The following is a 16,754-nucleotide window of genomic DNA, read 5'->3' on the forward strand; positions in this document are numbered from 1 at the left end:
CGTGGCAGCACCTCTGAGCGACAAGTGAGCCTCACAAGGAAGTGCTAAAAACTGCAATTCCACTCGAGGCTGAAAAGTCACAGACTCCCACGTTAAAATGCCCAAATCTGCAGCAGAAATAAACATGTTTACAGACATCATTAAGTAACAGCTGTGCCAGCACAGGCAGCCACTAGCTGTCTGCTGGATGTCACGTTAGATAATTGGAGCCACTGGACCTCTAGGCAGTGTGGCGTTGGACCCTTCTGGAAAACTTTTAATCTAATTATCTGACAAAAATGATGACCTACTCTGTGGTTAATTGTGCTATGAGTCAAAATCTTAAAAATAAGGTGCAAGTAGAAGCGGACATTTAAGAGGTCACTGTTGGATTGTTTAAAATCGCTGAGGCTAAGGAAGGCTGTGTTGGATTCACATGATGGCACACGGGGAGAAAAAAGCTCGCTGCGGCTCATTTTCTGGTTTTAATCGGCACCATTTATGGCAAATATGAAAAGGTGGTTTCCAACATTCTGTGAAGCTCGGGGGCTCTGTATGAATTTGTCTGTGCACTCAGTCCGTTTCATTTTGTGCCCGTCGCTGGCTGAACTCTGTGGCATTAAAAGTTTTAATTTTTAATTTTATAAATCTTTCTCAGGAGTGCAGACAGAAATGAATAGCCTGTAGTACTTTTATTTAATTCTTTTTATTACTTTTAGTATCACCTGCTGCTGTCTGCAGCCCTTCAATGAACCTAATGAAGCGAAATATAAAAACCTAACAGGACCAGATCTGTTTTTCATTAATTCGTTCATCTGGGACATCCTCCTCCAGCAAGTTATTTCAAGAAAACACCGTGAACATCTCTCGTCTCACAACCCAAACAAATAAATTAAACTGCACTTACAGTGCACTAGCAGTAACAGCTAAAAGCACTTCAGTCTGGACCTTTAAATTCAGAGGACTTTTACAGGAGCCAACCCAGCTGAAACCAAAGTTTCCACCCTCACTCCCTCTGGTCTTACCGATCCAGCATTTTGGTGGTGGCTCTCTCCAGCTTCTCCAGGATCTGTAGGAGCTGAGCGTCATCGTCGCAGAGGCCGCCCCAGCCCAGAACGCGAGCCAGGTCGTTACCTGTGCCCAGAGGCAGCACGCCCAGCTGACACTACAGACACGTGGAGAAACGAGAAACTGATGCAAAGTACAGAACAATAAAAAGCAAACAAACTGATGACTACGACAAAGCTCACTGCAATGGCTTAGTTTTGCACTACATCTGTCTTCTGGGACATCCTCACCCTTTCCTGTGCTTAAAAATATACTTAGACGCCCAATAACATTTGGCTACATGTCTTTGATTTGTTTTAGCTTAAACTGCCTAGCTGCTGATCTGACATGACTTTGACGAATTTGGGGGTAGTCCTCTGCCTTCTTTATTACGTCCACTTTGTGCAACGTACCAAGAGCACTGATAGTGAAACAGCCCCAGAGCACGATGCTACCATCACCATGCTTGGCACCACCGTGGCTGCAGTGCTGCTGTCTCCAGAGGGCACTGGGCATGTGTATATTTGTCTTATATTTTAAAATAATTAAAAATCACCATGACATTCATTCCCAGGATGAGTGGATATAAACTTCTAACCACACCCGTTGGCCTGACAGCAGCAGACAGAAAAGTGATGCTCATTTAGCGCCGGTAATAAACTGTCTGTAGTTAACTTCTCTGAGAGGTTTGTTTCAACTGCAATGTTAAATGATCAACAAATCTATAAAAATCATGCTGAGGTTACAAAAATTCTGACTCCTTGATTTGTTCATCTAACATCTTAAAGCTGATGCTGACTTAAGCGGTTAATCTTATTCATTTAGCCTGGAACAAAACTGATTAGACGTGGCACTTTATATAAAATTAGTATTAATTTAACATAAAAGCCATGTTAATCTGCCACAACATCAATTTATGTGAAATTAATTTAATAAAATGAATGAATTAGTTCAGCTAAGGAGGCTGTGTTGCCCTTCTCTCTACCATGAACCACTCCCTCTCCAGTCAGGATCAATGTTATATTAGACTTCGATTATAGACTCAAGTATGTAAACTTGGCTTATTGTTGGTGTTTCTTCTGAAAGCACCTTTCGCCAGCATCAAGATTAACACAACAACAGGTATCTCGCTGCTTTCTCCTACCCATCGGCGTTACATCATCGGCAACATCCACTCCTCCTCCTCCTCGTTGTTCTCACCTGTTTATGGAGGTTGAGTTTATCCAGCTCTGAGAGCACCCAGCCCACGCTGCCATCTCCTCCGCACACAAGAATACGAAATGTCACAAACTTCTGGAAGAGGCGCAGGCTGAGGAGGAGAGAACGAGAGGCAGGTGTTTACAGAGAGCAACACTTATTAAATGTTCTACTGGAGAACGACCCGTAGATATTACAAGGACTCAGAAAGAAAAAGCTCTTAAATACCCGAGCTCTGGCCCTCCGTTCATCAAGTCAAAGACCTGCGCTGGGTTCAGAAGCTGCTTGAACTTGCGGAGGAACTTGACCCCCTGGTTGTCCCCGCTTTTAGAGTTGACCAAGACCAAAAGAGGGCTGGAGCAGGACGCCGAGGTGGCCTTCCAGAAGCCTGTAAACGAGCAGAAATGTTTGTATAGCTCACAGCGTGGAGTTCAAACGCCACTGGGACCGTGTTCAAACTGTAAACTGCTGATGATAGATGCACAAATTCCAGGGATAAGGGTTAGTAACTTGGAATTACAAATTGTCAGTGTCAGTAGAAAAAGCCAAGTCAGGCTAAGTCACAATTTCATTACATGACTGAACTTTAAAACCTACTGTAAAAGTAATACTGTGTGTCCATGTGGGTGGGAGTAAGAGGTGTCTCACCGTCTGAGTCGATGCTGTTAAGTGCAGTTGGAGGGATGATGGACACTCGACATTGGCCCAAGGGACACACCTTCCCCATTTGTTCCTTACAGCTGTTATGGACCTGTGAACGCACATGCACACACACATACAGAGTCAGTGGTCTCCAGTAATTCTATATTTCAGTAGAAGCAGAAAGGTCATTACATCCCTCTGAAACCCACCAAAATGCCAGTTCTGTAACCTTTACAAATGCCACTGTGATTCATTTGAGTGTGCGAGCCTGTGTATGCGCGTGTGTCTTTGTATACCGAGGATCAGACTTCGCATTATGTGTGCCCGTTTGGCCTGAACGCTCAAAAAACACAATGCCGCTCTTGCTAAATGGAACAAGAGGATAGAGTAAAGCTACATCTCTCTGTGTGTTTGAATGCTTCCACTGGACTTTTCTGTTTGACTACATCAGTGTTTCAAAACCCACTACAGTAGAGCACAAACATAATAAAAGACAGGCTCCTGTGTACTCCTGCAGAGCGGCTGTTTCAGGCTTTCCAGCGCGATGCTTGGGCTGGTCTTTTGGTGTACACTGGGTGAAATGACACTAATCCATAATGTGAGGGTAAGTGGTTATAGTGCAAACCACATGGGTAAAAATGCACTCAGCAGCCCGATGCTCACTTCAGTAATTTCCCAGTTATCCCAAATCAACTCCCAACTCATCTCATCTACTGACTGAAGGTTGGAGGTTCGATCATTGGGGAGGATACTGAACCCCAAGGTCTCCTTCCAATGTTAGTTAGTAAGTGTAGTGCTTGTATGAATGCATGATTAAGGCACATAAAACGCTTTGAGTGCACTAGTAGAGTGGAAAAGAGCTAAATCAATCAATCTGTTTACAAAGTCTCCTGCCTAATTGTACTGTTGCACTTAAGTAATGGGAACTGTATTTCACGTTAAAACATGTGGAAGAACTATATTAAAACTATATATATGCACACTCTGGTTTTACTCTAGTTAATATTAGAGCTGCAGTTTCATACTTTCTTTGCCACTTGGGGACAGACGGTATGGACGCAGCTCTCAGGTCAGAAAGCGCCTTAAACCTGTATTTTCTCTGAAGGCCAGCAGATGGAGATAGCTGTGACTGGAAAAGACTTTCTGTCCTACTGAGGTTTCTCATGGGATGTCATACGTGCTTCGCTTAACAGTTGGACGTGGTACAACACTCAGTTGCTAGGGAAACTGGCTGGCTTATTCCCCGACTGGCTGGTGGTTCATGGAGGTTTCTGCGTCTTACTAGTTGAAATCGGTTGCAAAGAAGGTGCCACACGGTTGTAGTTTTTCATGTTTGCCTGCAAATACTTGCTAACTACTAGTCCACTGGTAGTTAAATTTGAAGAAGTGAAGTGAAGAAGGTTCACTTTCAAAGTAAAAGTTATGCTGGTTGCACATTTCAAAGAAAGCAACTTCGAAGGCAAACGGTCTCCATTTCTGATTTCTGTTGCACATCTTACTGTGTTTGTGTACGAGCCCATCGCCGACTCGTCTGCAGGCCTGTGGGATTTAGCATTTATATTCCCAGCCACTGCCATCAAATTTGATTAGTCTTCCTGTTTGTTCCACTGCTTTCTGTTTTCCTTGTTTGTTTGGACTAGACTCTTGAAAGAAAAACAGCAGCCAAAGGAACTGACGAAAAGAAAAACCAAAACAACCCCATGGGCAAAGAAACAGAAATCACTTGTGTGGGGACATCGTAGTAGATTGTTCTACTACGATGTCAATATTTCTCACTTGTACAGTCGGGTCTAGTACATCACAGCTACTGCAATAAAAAAACGAAACGTTTCTGGCTGTAAAACCAGAACAATGGGCTGAAAGGCAATAAAATGCTCCACGGATTTCAGGGGCATCTCTCTGTAAAGCTTTTACATATTCTTTTCTATTAGGCAAGATTATTTTATCCATTTTATACGTGGAAACATTACAAAATAATGGTTTAAATGAATTTAAAAGCATGAAAAATTAACTAAAACGTCTACGTATTTTATGCAGAATTTGAAGGACTTTAATTTTATGTTAAGATGCACCAAGTGCTGTTGGTCCTTGTGCCACTTTCTTTGCGGGATTATAACCAGCCTGTCAATGCCCTCCTAAATATTATTAATACTCCAGCGCACACAAAAAATGATTCTCCACATCGTGCTTGAGGCGGTCGAAGCGTCGGGTCAGTTTCAGCAGCCCTGCAGCTGACAGGAATTTATCAGCCCCTGTTCCATTTCTCATTTTAACTTTCCTTCCTATTCCTCCTCCCCTCGGGGATCTCTGCTGCCAATCTATGTGCCGTCCCATTAGTCTGATGACTCTGCTGAACTTCTCAGACCTTGAGTCTTCGGAGGAGGTGAGAGCGGGAAGTCAAGGACAATAAAAAGCTCTTGGTTGTTTTTTCCAGAGAAGTGGGAGGAGCGTCTCATGTGGAGAATCACAATTTCCTGCGCATGAGTCAACATGTCCCAAGGGCAGACAAACAAATAAAGGGATAATTGAATCTTATGAATTTATCTGAATTTGATCTCTCTGTTCTGTACGGAGCCGCTCACACGGTTCCAGATAACGAGATGTGTATCGTGCTTAATGAAAACCCTGCGTTCATATTTAAATATGACAAATGATGCACTTTTATTTTGCTGACAACATCACTTCCCGAATTACCTCCATTATTGGATGGAGCTGCTTTGAGTCTGTTTGCATCGCACACTTTTCCCAGTGCACCCCTGCTATGACTCCATTTCCGTGGGCATCGACGCATTCGAATGACAGAAGTTCAAATAAGAAAGGCTGGAAATAACTCTCAGCTAAAAGCAATGCCCCAGATAAACACTAATATTGATTCAGCGTGACAGTTTTTGATGGGATGGAGGCTAAACTCAATCCACACTTACGATAGCCTTGCACCAGAGGCAGCGCCAGTCCTGCAGTCGCCTCACGCTGCCACAGTTCTTATCACACACCACACATTTGGCGCTGACGGGCAGATTGCCTTCCAGCCACTGGTGGGGCATGGACACCTGGAGGGAAAAATAAATAAACAAAGCATATCAAATGAAGCCCTTCTGCTCTAAAGACATCAAACCAAAGGTATGCACATCAGGCAAAATAATTTGCATGAAAACAAAACCAAATGCAACTCGTGAGTAAGCCTCGGCTCGTACCCCATCCTCATCCTCAATGATGTCATTTCCTATGGAGGCTAGCGTGGTCCACTTGCAGTTGTTGGTGGAGCGAACAGCACATCTCTTGTGAGCCTTGAACTTACAAACTGCAGAGGATAGATGAACAAATATCATGTCAGACACACTGGAAGTCTCCACTTTTATCCTCTTCTATTTGGGTGAGTGTATGATGTAAGCTTCCTGATGGTCACAGTGTGTGACTGTACTCCTGATAGAGCTGTGTAAAACTATGCGATAACATGATGAGACAGTGTACATATGGACTGGAGAGCAGCTGGAGGGGGTGCTAAAAACTGCAGCTCCTCTAGTCTGAGGCTGCTCTAAACGAGGGCTGGTCCCCATAGACTCCCATGTTAAGAGGCACAACTTTAAAGCAAAGACAAACATGTTTGCAGCCTGCTGCAAAACTCAGTTTTAGTTGGAAAGCATGTGCAGTATAACGTGGTTTTTGATGCTTAAAGTTATCAATTGGGGCGTGGCCTCTTTGAGCGACAGTCACAGTTAAAGCACTAAAAGCTCGTTACAGTCATCTGCACTTTTGGTCACTGAAGCTCTGATATTTTATTTCTGTGTTATAGGTTATAACAGCTATCTGTGCTATAGCTGACATGCTAAGGCTCTTTGAGGTGGCTGCTGTTGTTGTGAATTTTATATAAATGATATTTAAACTGAGTCCAAATATGGTCACTACAAGTTAAACAAAAAAACTAAGCAGGGATCCACAAGTTCAGAGGTGGTTACTGCTTAATTACTGCTGAGTTTTGCCATCATTTAGATACAGTCTATGGTAAATGTACTGCTGGGTTTTTAAAGCACGAGAACAAAATTAATCTGAAGCAAGGACAGTGGGTCGACTAATTAGAGTTAATCAGTTAATTTCTTTGTTTTACCTAATCAACTTCATATTAGGGACCAAATTAAAATAAAGTGTTACTTAAATACCTGTAACACTTTCTTTCTCCAAGATATGTTGTGCTGAAATTAAACAAAAGGAGCCCTCAGGTACTAACATGTTCTCTGAGAAGAGAAATTCTCTTTAATGGTAATTGGAAACCTGCAGCCTCAATCACACAGACCTTGAGTCTAGTGATACCCTGGCAACATGCAGTTGCTAGGGAAAAACGTGTTTTTCCTGATCAGTTGGCGGGTTGTTGTTAGCAGTCGCTGGGTACATGGTGCTTTTACTTTGAAGGAGACTGGTCTCCTTTTCTAGTTTCTTGGACTTTGAGGTCGACATACATGGATATTTTGGTAAACCTAGATTTTTGTGTGTTTTGGCCTTTCTTGCACGTGTAAATGCCGTTGTTTGTTGGATTTTGAGCTGCCGCTTAAGGGTTATATGGCGACCTGCTGCTCTGGCATGATCTTGATAGACTTTGAGGTGGTTTTACGCATTTCAATGTTCACTGAGATATTTTTCAAAATAAGCTCTTAAAATCCTGTCCTCTTCAGAAATTGTTCCGTCTTCCTCCCTTCTAAACCCCCAACCGCAGATGGCTGCTCCTCCTGGTTCTGCTCAAGGTTTCTTCCTGTTAAAAGGGAGTTTTTCCTTCCCACTGTCGCCAAGTTCTGGCTTACAGGCTGTCGTTGGATTGTTGAAGTTGTCTCTGAATTACAATTGAATGTGTTGAGTGGATTTAAAGTATGTCTGTAATCTGATTTTTACCCCTGATATGAGAGGTGACGTACTTTATACAACTGTCTCCAGTTGTATCACAAACCTGTTAAGCAACCATTGTCACAGTGCAGGAAAGAGCTTTAAAGCTACTTTATTACTGCATATCAAGCGCAGACAAAGAGAACGCTGGTGATGTAATTTTTCTTGTTTGACCAAAAATGGTAGGATTGTTTCTTAGAAATTAATGCATGAGTGACTCGACGTTCCAGTGACTTCATATGAGTGAGCGCAAGAACACAGATGCAGTGTGTGTGTGCATGTGTCTACGTGCCTTCACAGGACAGGCCGTGGGAGGTGACACCTGGCAGCGCCTCTCTGCAAACGTTGCAGAAGGTCGGTCTGGCGTGCGAGCAGGCGTACCAGTTGTGCATCCCGGAGAAATGCTCCATATTAAACTGACTGGCCTGGGGGGGTGGGAAGGAGAAACATTGAGGTTGAAACGCGTCAGCACTTCTCTACACAAGAGGAAACACAAAAGGACAAAAACGAGAACTTTCCCGGAACTACAATTAAAAAAAATAACTAGGCTGGGGTAGGAGAACGATGGCTGCACAATTCATCACCTGCTTAAAATCACATCACATGAATAACTAGAGATGAGAAGGCAAAAATTGAAACCCCAAATTAACTTTTATAATAAAAAGCCTAGGAAGGCCAAAAATCAAAGAGAATATAAGCTCATAAAAAAAAATCAGAGCCTCCACTTTATAACCAATTAAAGAGGAGGCTTGGTTTTATGAGGACATCAATCGGTAGGCAAAGAGCTGAAATGAGAGGCAGATAAAAAGGAGACGAGAAGATGTGAAGGTGGATCATTTATGTGAAAAACAGATGCAAGAAGAACTGAGCTGTGAAAGCCTGGTCTCATCAAAATTAATTACACACTCATGACTAGCTATTATCTAATGATAATCAGTTTGGCCCAGTTTACTCTCACGTCAGCCAGGAGAACGAAGGATGGGGCTGAAACATAACAAGAGCCCGACACAGAGATGAGAAGCACCAACCTCGTAGGTTTCCCACTTTTGGACGGATTTCAGCGCCGTGATCCAGTCCTCCATTTCCTTCCTGCTTTCAGCGCATAACATTAGTTTGCGAAATGGAGTGATCACCTGAGAAAGAAAGAAAGTGGAAAGCTTAGAAGAGAGCAAAAAACTTGACTCCAATCTTTGAATTTCTTGTAGTTGTTGAGCAATATGGCATGACAGGCTAATGGAAGCACCAGCTGTTCTTCAGATATATGTCCCCAAATAAAATTCTGAATTAAACAAACTTATTAGAAGTTATCAATCCTGAAGTTAATTAAGCCTGGTATGAAGACGACTTTTACTTTTAAGACGAATGTTCTCTGTTTCCGGATTGCGTCGCTCTTTTTCAGGTTTCTACTGCTTGGTGGTTAGCTAGCAAGCGTGCGCAAACAAGTTGCCGTCTTCAGTGCAAACTACGGGCAGTCTCCTAGAGACCAAAGCAATCAGAAGGTTTCTGTGCAGCTCTGTATACCCCTTAAGTTCAATTCCTACATTTTGCTTTAAACTTTTTTATAAGCCAAAATTAACATTACCTGTTATATTAAAGTGAATAACAAACACACCTTGCTAACCAGACAAGCTAACTTAGCTAACTAAATTAGCTGATTAGCAGTAATCTTTTACACTAAAAAACAGCCATGTCACCACCAAATAGCTGAGCTGGCATCCATTAAAATGGTCTATTTCTGACCTAGCATTAGTCCATGTAGGCTATTTTGTCATAATTTGCCCTTAGAAAAGTTTTAAAGGCCTGTCTTGGGCTTACTGTGAAACTGTTGTTGATGTTCTTGGTGCTGGTCTCAGCCACACTGGCATCTGATAGGTCCACTTCATCAAAAATTAGGGACTAATGGGAGAAAAAAAACCCATCAGCTTATTTTTTAGCCAGTTACATTTAAATAAAAATGTTACAGTTTAAGAGCTACGGCGGTAAAACGATCACACAGTTCTGTACCTTGCAGTCTTTGGCATAGTAGAGGGTCCTCCCTCTGAGTTTGAAGTACCTCCTCTTCCACCTCTGGAAGGAGCTTGTTTGCTTTAACAGGATTCCCTCCTTCACACTTTTCTGTAGTGAGAGAACAGAGACAGAGGGGATAGAAGGAGAGGAGGAGGAAGATAAAACAGACGTTAGCGCATCCAGAACCTCTGAATATCAGCCGTGACAGCTATTCTTCTCGGAGTTCACACGTAAACAGAAGGAGATCGGTTTGGATAGTGTCACTCGGATGGCTTGCTCTTGTCAAACAAAGACAGAGCTGCACACATGAGCAGAGCGGTGTTGACTGGATCTGTCACGATAAAACAGAAGCATCAGCCCAAAGGCACCGCTGGGCTTTTTCTGTATTTTCACCCGATATGTGTGTGGATGAGATCAGGGGCCCAAAAACAGCACACTAATCTGTTAAAGCAGCAAATAACGACGTTTGATTTGGTTTGCAGTACACTCATGCAGCATTCAAGTCAGGTAGGGAAGCAGCAGGTGGGAGATGCAGTCATCCGTGGCCACGTAGAAATTATTACCACGGTCAGAACGTCAGAAGATCGAATGATTTCATTTGATACAATCGATCCGCTTGGCTGAAACTCATCACCAATTCTGCCACGGTTGCTGTTATTGTCTTTTTTCCTCATCTCTGCTTAACATGCGCTCGTTCTTTCTTTCCCCCTGTTTGTGACTACATGGTGCAAGAGGGCCGAATCCCCCACGGGTAATCAATTTGAGACAGGACATCGGGAGGGGGTCGCCATGGAGATCCTCGTTTCTCGTAACAACCGCTGGCACATGCAGATAGGATCTTAAAAACGCGCAGCTCCCTGCATACCTGCACATTCATCACCAAATGTAGCAACAAATCACTAGATCTGCCTCCGTAACAGCCCAGAGGCTTCCACATAAAGAGAATAACCGTGTGCCTGCATGAGTCACCCGAATGTCATGGCAGAAAACAGCTGTATCACACACGTGATAAAACTGGAAAGAATTCACTTTCAAGGCATCTGTGAAAACTGCTACAAGCTCCTTTTTAATGTTTCTTCACCTTAACACTTTATTCCAAGTGTCGCACATGCCACGTGGACTTCTTTGTCATTTTGGAGGTAAAACTTCACAAAGCTGAAGAGTTATGGTAATGTGAAGTGCACATGGAAAAATCTAGGTGGATTTCATTTTTCTGTCTGTGTTCAGACAGCAATACCTTATAAATGCTTTGTGCTACCCTGATACACCAAAAGTCCCCATAAAGCTCAATGTCTCTTCTTTCCAAAACAGTTTGAATTTTGTGTCTAGCACCAGGTAACAGAGTAAAGGTCATTTAAAGAGCGCTTACAAGATATTTTTGCATTCATGGCATTCCATATACTCAGTTTCTTTGTCTTAATGAATAACTCAAGAACTATTCAAGATAACTTTTCAGCCAATAAGCCGAACCAGGAGGACTGCAGGTAATCACATCTTACCTTCCTCTTACCATTGTTTTCAGCAAATAAGACTTGCATAACAAACCAGTTCTCCAGGAGTTAAATCGTGTGTGTAAGTATGTCAACTTCCATCCAAGATCTTTTTCATTGCTTGAGGATACGGTCTGAAGATATTTTTCACTGTGAAATTAATATCAGTTTTCTAGGGGAGGTTTCAGGCGCTTTTCAAAAACACGTGTACGTTACTTTCCTAGTGAAAATTAACAAACGTCTCAGCTCAGGCATGGTTCGATGGCAGGTGGCTCAGCAGTCACTTGGCAGCGTTTCCATTTCAGAGCGGAAGTCTTCCCTTAAGGGAAATTGCAAACAGGAGCTTTCAAAAGTGAAAGTATTCAAATTTGATAATATCTCGCAGAGCAGGTAGTTGGCTATTTTTATCTTTAGTGGTCTGAGTGCAAACAAAAAGAAAAGGAAGAAGATTAATGCATTACGCTTCTAACATCTCTAGGGTTTGGCTTTTCATTCAGTCCTTATATTTCACCTTGTATCTTACGCCTCAAAATTATTACTTTTTGTTTATTTTTACTGATCTAAATGCATTTCTGTCATTCTGTGTTTGTCATGGGTTTAACGCCAGCTGGATGCCAGGCTCACAACAGAAAGGACTGCGTCTACTAGAGCAGTGGTCCCAACCCCCGGGCCACGGACCGATACTGGTGCGTGAGCCGTTTCGTACTGGGCCGCTAGAGTTGAGGCTTGGTGCGAAATTTATGGTTTTCAGGGTTTTTATCGTGATTTTTTACTTCATTTCTATCATTAAATCGGTTTCCCTGGAGAATTTCCTGTGTATTATAAATAAATCTTCTGTTTTTTGGTACCGGTACTGGTTTTATGTTGTTGTATTTATCCACGACACCTTAAATGCTGGTCCATTAAAATATTGTCGGACATAAACCGGCCCGTGTCGCAAAAAAAGGTTGGGGACCGCTGTATTAGAGGAACTGAGCCAACCTAGATTAGACAGCCATTACTGTCAAATGGGATTATTTGATACAAAGATAGACACTGACATTTATATACTTGCTACTGGTAACATCAGTCTAATTGCCTTTTTCTGCACCACAGAGGCAAACCCAAGATAATAGCATCTGTCCACATTTTATATATTGATACCTACCATTTACTTTAAATATTTTGGTGCATTCAATAGCACATGTATCTACTAGTCCATGATACAGATGATTCTGACAGTTTCAGTCCTCCATAACTTCTGTTACTGCTTATGTTTCTCCTGACCTTCCTCTTTCATCTCATGCGATTTCTGTCTTACTTTCTCCGGCTATTTCTCTTAGCAGTAATGTCCTTGGCTGTGTGAACAGTGGGAGTAATACAAGGCAGAGGCACCGCCGAACCAGTGATAAATCTAATTCATCGCTCCATCACAATCTCATTTCTCTCTTGCAGTGTGTGTGCGTGTGTCTCCGTCTGTCTGTGTCAATGTGCAACCATGAGATATCCCGCCTAGTAATGGCGCATACAGCTGCTTGTGCTCTCAGTGTGCTTGTTTCTTTCTTAGAATAAATGTGCTTTCATACCCTGCAGGAGAGAAAATCTCATATTGTCACCATGTGAGAGAGAAAGACGGAGAGAAAAGGAAGCAGAAAGGAAAGGACCGATGGTGGGAACAATGACAGATAGGCTCACGGTATGGATCATTAACAACAGGAGATGCAGGGGAAAAAAGAAGTATAGCTGCGAGAGCGGTGAGGACTGAGGAAGAGGAACAACACAAAAAGAGAAAGATGCAAAAACTACATCAACCACAGGCTCTAGAGAGTTGACTTGAAAGAAAACCAAAGAGCAGACGGTCCCTTGAGGAAGTAGAAGAAAGAACAAAATGCACCAACAGGAAGGTGTAAAGGTCTCTTTCCACTGACCCACTTGACACTTTAGAGATAACGGTGAGGTGTAACCACCATGTTCCACCAATCAAGCTTATCCGTGGTTGCCACAACAATGCCGTCACAAACCGTCAGTCGAGGAGCTAATCAGAGCGGTTTTGTTTGACGAATGCTAACAGCATTTCAGCCCAGGGTATCAGTAAAGGACAACCTGAAAGTCAGACCCAACACAGAGAAACTCGTCAAGCCTAATGACCCCATCCCCAAACCAGGGCCTAACATTTGGCTAGGTTAGCTTACTATCCTAAACATCCCAAGCGCATGAAAAATGCAGGTTATATGGAAAACATTGAGAAATTGAGTTGATTTAGAGCTGGCAAAAGCTAACGTGATAAGCGTTTCAGCAAAATCAGATAAAGTAAAGTTCAGTCTTCTCCAGCAGATGTTCAAATGCAAATTCAATCGATTTGCCTACATTTGCCAATTTATTCTGAAAAATGTTTTACATGCTGTAACTACCATTCGTCCCTTCACCCACAGAGATATATTTCAACCCCCCATTTAACAACAATTAAAAAGCAACTTTTGCAAACCTTTTTTATCCACCGAAGGAAAAAAGAAAACCTACGCTCCTCTAGTCTGTCATTTCTTTCCACTTACCTTATAAGCAGATTGCTGCCCCTTTCTGAGCCTACTTCACTCGGAGGTCTCTTCCTGTTAAAAGCGAGTTCTTCCCCTTTGCTATCACCAAGTCCCTGCTTCTTAAAAGCGCCTTCAGACAACTGTTGTTGAATAAAACTCCATCTATCACTATCTGTCACTTGAACTTCCCACTCACTCACTTCTCTTTGAATTTCCGCTGTCCGGCTACAAGACCAAGCAACTAAATTCTTCAACAGTCACACCTACTGCTAGAGTTCGCGATGAGCTTAATTTTGTGTATTTAAAACTGAGCTACGCAAGCATCCCTGGTCTTCTGCTACTTATTAATTGCACTGAGTCGTCATTAACCTTTGATCACCGTGCAGAAGGAACTAGTCCCTACATTAAAACAATAAAGAGCCCGACCAATTTATCTTTCCCAGGTAAAGTTTCCTTAGCTTTCCTGACTGAGTCACACACCTGAGCACAGTGGGTGTCACACATGCCATAAAGCCTCTTCAAGCTAATTCAGTGTACGGACTATATTAAACTGCACACAGGAACATATCGGCAGAGCAAACAGCACACGTGTGTTTCACATATAAACAGACATATGTGATATTCAAAGGTCACAGTGTCTCCTCTCTTCTCCAGCTGAGCGATGTTGTCACACAGATCACTCTATTCATTAGAGCAAACTAATCACATCACAACAATCATCCTGGCACACGCACACAGACAAACACTCAGAGGAGGGCAGTGAAGTGGATATGCACACTGAAGCACATTAACACATATACTTACTCATCTGCGAAATGCACACACACACACCCGGAGCTTTGAAGGGCGCCCACATCCACACAAACATCCGACTGAATCAACCCTGATTTATTTCTCCCTTCATTTAATTCTCTAACAGACCACACACACACACGTCTGTCAGCCTCCGTCCTGCATGAAAGACTGACCTTCAGTGTTCAGTGTAAACACTCAATCAACAAATCACTGAAATTTGGACTTTCTCCCAGACAGCAGAGCGACACGAGTGACTTGACCAGTATTCTGGCGTAAACACAAAGACTGCTGCACAAAAACTTCCTGCAGTTTTATTTCCACTCGGTGAAATAAGCAATACCTGAGACTGTAGGAGAAGACGGACACGGCCAATCCCAAACAACCCACTTCTCTGTGAACTCCACACAGAAAGGCCAATACCTTAACAGTCACACCTACTGTCTGAGTTAATAGTTAGCTTCATTTCTGCAGCTGCGTGGACATTAAAAGGTAACAATATATGTTTGGTAGTTTGTTCTGGAAACCAGGAGCTGCTAAAGCCAAACTTTCACACCTATAAAGTGGACACAAATAGAGACAGAGTGATATTTTGGGGTTTCTTTAAAGTATCAAACTCTAAAATCATTGAAGAGAAAAGCTAACTGTCCTAACTTTTATGTCATTTAACTGTTTATCCAGTACTTAGTTACTTTGGTGTGGTATGAAGAAAATGTCAAGAATGATGTCAAGAAAAGTTTGTACTTTTAAACAAGCAGCAAAGAAAATGCAAAGAATCCATCTGACAAACTACAAAAAAAACACACACAGACACACACATTCCCACAGTCTAGGACTGGGCTTATCTGGCTGTTGGTGTTTGCCTCTCACACTGACCTCTTCCTCAACCAGCCGGCTCTCCTCCGCCTTACCAAAGTGAGCCGACTCCAGATGGTCCTCGTGGCTGAGCCACTTGTCATCACCCTCCTTCCCTCGCCCGAACAACAGGGGCGCAATGCAGCACCCACCGCACCTACACAGCCCCAGCATTTCACTGAAAACCAGTCTTATCCTCAGGACGGTGGTAAGAAACTTTTACTTCCTTTCTGTGTGCTATCTGGATTCCTTCCTTCCCATCGTTTTTCCCTTCTCCTTCTTCTTATATTCGAATGCTTCCTTCTTTTGTCTACAAAGTTTCACACTAGCGGTTCTCTCACACAATGCAATTCTACTTCCTCTCTCGCAAACTTCCCTGTGGCAGGTAACCACTCCCCCCTCAGGTGTGCATGTGTTTGAGCAATTTCCCCCACCCCCGCCTCAGACGTAACTCCTGAGAGGTGAGGTGGAGCGTGCAGGTGTGCGTCTGCGTGTTCATGTAAGGACAGGCCGACTTCCTCCAGGCTAAAAATAGAACCGGAAGAACCTGTCTGGTCGGCAGTGACAACACACACAGACACACACACATGGTAGTTGCTATTCCTGCTGATTTAAGGCATCAAATTCATTTTACACACACACGCACATATATCAAGATGACGGGAAGGTTAATGGCACGCCGCTGTGGTTTATAAGAGAGCTGGAAACGTCACTGTGATCACACAAACTCACGAGTTGCCAGCCTGCGTGAGCTGTCCTGACTCTGTGTGTCTGCGTGTGTGTTTTTGTGTGTGTGTGTGTGTTGCTCTGCGCTGCCTACGCGCTGTCATCGGACCGCTTTCAGTGTCAGATCAGCATCTCATCTGCCAAGGCAAATTACAGCAAGCGTCCGCATTTGTGCGAGCGCATATGTAAGAGTGCGTGTGTGTGTGTGTGTGTGTGTGTGTGTGCGTGTGTGTTTTCTGCCACTCGGTATATCATTCTGCCTTTAATGAGCAGCAGCATGCTGTTCCCAGCAGACTCACTCAGTGACACCAGCTCCCTCTCCTCCTCTACTTGTCTTCAGTCCCCCCCTCCAGAACATTTTCCCACTGCTGATCTAATTCAGCATCAGGTCAAAGAGCTTCATTAGCAACTTTAAACGATTTTAATGTAACATGTTCTTATGTTCGTTAAAAATAAATAAATACCAAGGACAGAAAAGAGCTAAAGGAGGGACAGAAAGTCCTCTTTTACAGCAGGAAGAAAACAAGTTCCAGTCTTTTCTCCAGTGTCCTACTGCAGTCCGGTCGTTAAGTCACTAGGCCCAGTCACTAGCCGTGTGTTAACAACACAAAAGCCATATTAAACGCAGACTACT

At 43.0% G+C, this 16,754-nt stretch overlaps 1 protein-coding gene across 2 annotated transcripts in view; it reads right to left on the bottom strand.

The window, feature by feature from the left end:
* LOC309697582 (diacylglycerol kinase delta) overlaps positions 1–16,754 on the bottom strand; it is a 94,045-nt gene that overhangs the window by 24,880 nt on the left and 52,411 nt on the right. For both annotated transcript variants that reach the window (XM_082519602.1, XM_082519603.1), the window contains 10 exons: positions 9,742–9,852; positions 9,553–9,633; positions 8,766–8,870; positions 8,030–8,162; positions 6,060–6,166; positions 5,790–5,915; positions 2,872–2,974; positions 2,452–2,611; positions 2,227–2,335; positions 1,005–1,144 (listed from right to left, as the gene is read on the bottom strand). In XM_082519602.1, the coding sequence (XP_082375728.1) occupies positions 1,005–1,144; positions 2,227–2,335; positions 2,452–2,611; positions 2,872–2,974; positions 5,790–5,915; positions 6,060–6,166; positions 8,030–8,162; positions 8,766–8,870; positions 9,553–9,633; positions 9,742–9,852 (1,175 nt within the window). The remainder of the gene's footprint in view (positions 1–1,004; positions 1,145–2,226; positions 2,336–2,451; positions 2,612–2,871; positions 2,975–5,789; positions 5,916–6,059; positions 6,167–8,029; positions 8,163–8,765; positions 8,871–9,552; positions 9,634–9,741; positions 9,853–16,754) is intronic.

Source organism: Aulonocara stuartgranti (assembly GCF_965226115.1).
Source record: "Aulonocara stuartgranti genome assembly, chromosome: 3".
Taxonomy (NCBI): domain Eukaryota; kingdom Metazoa; phylum Chordata; class Actinopteri; order Cichliformes; family Cichlidae; genus Aulonocara; species Aulonocara stuartgranti.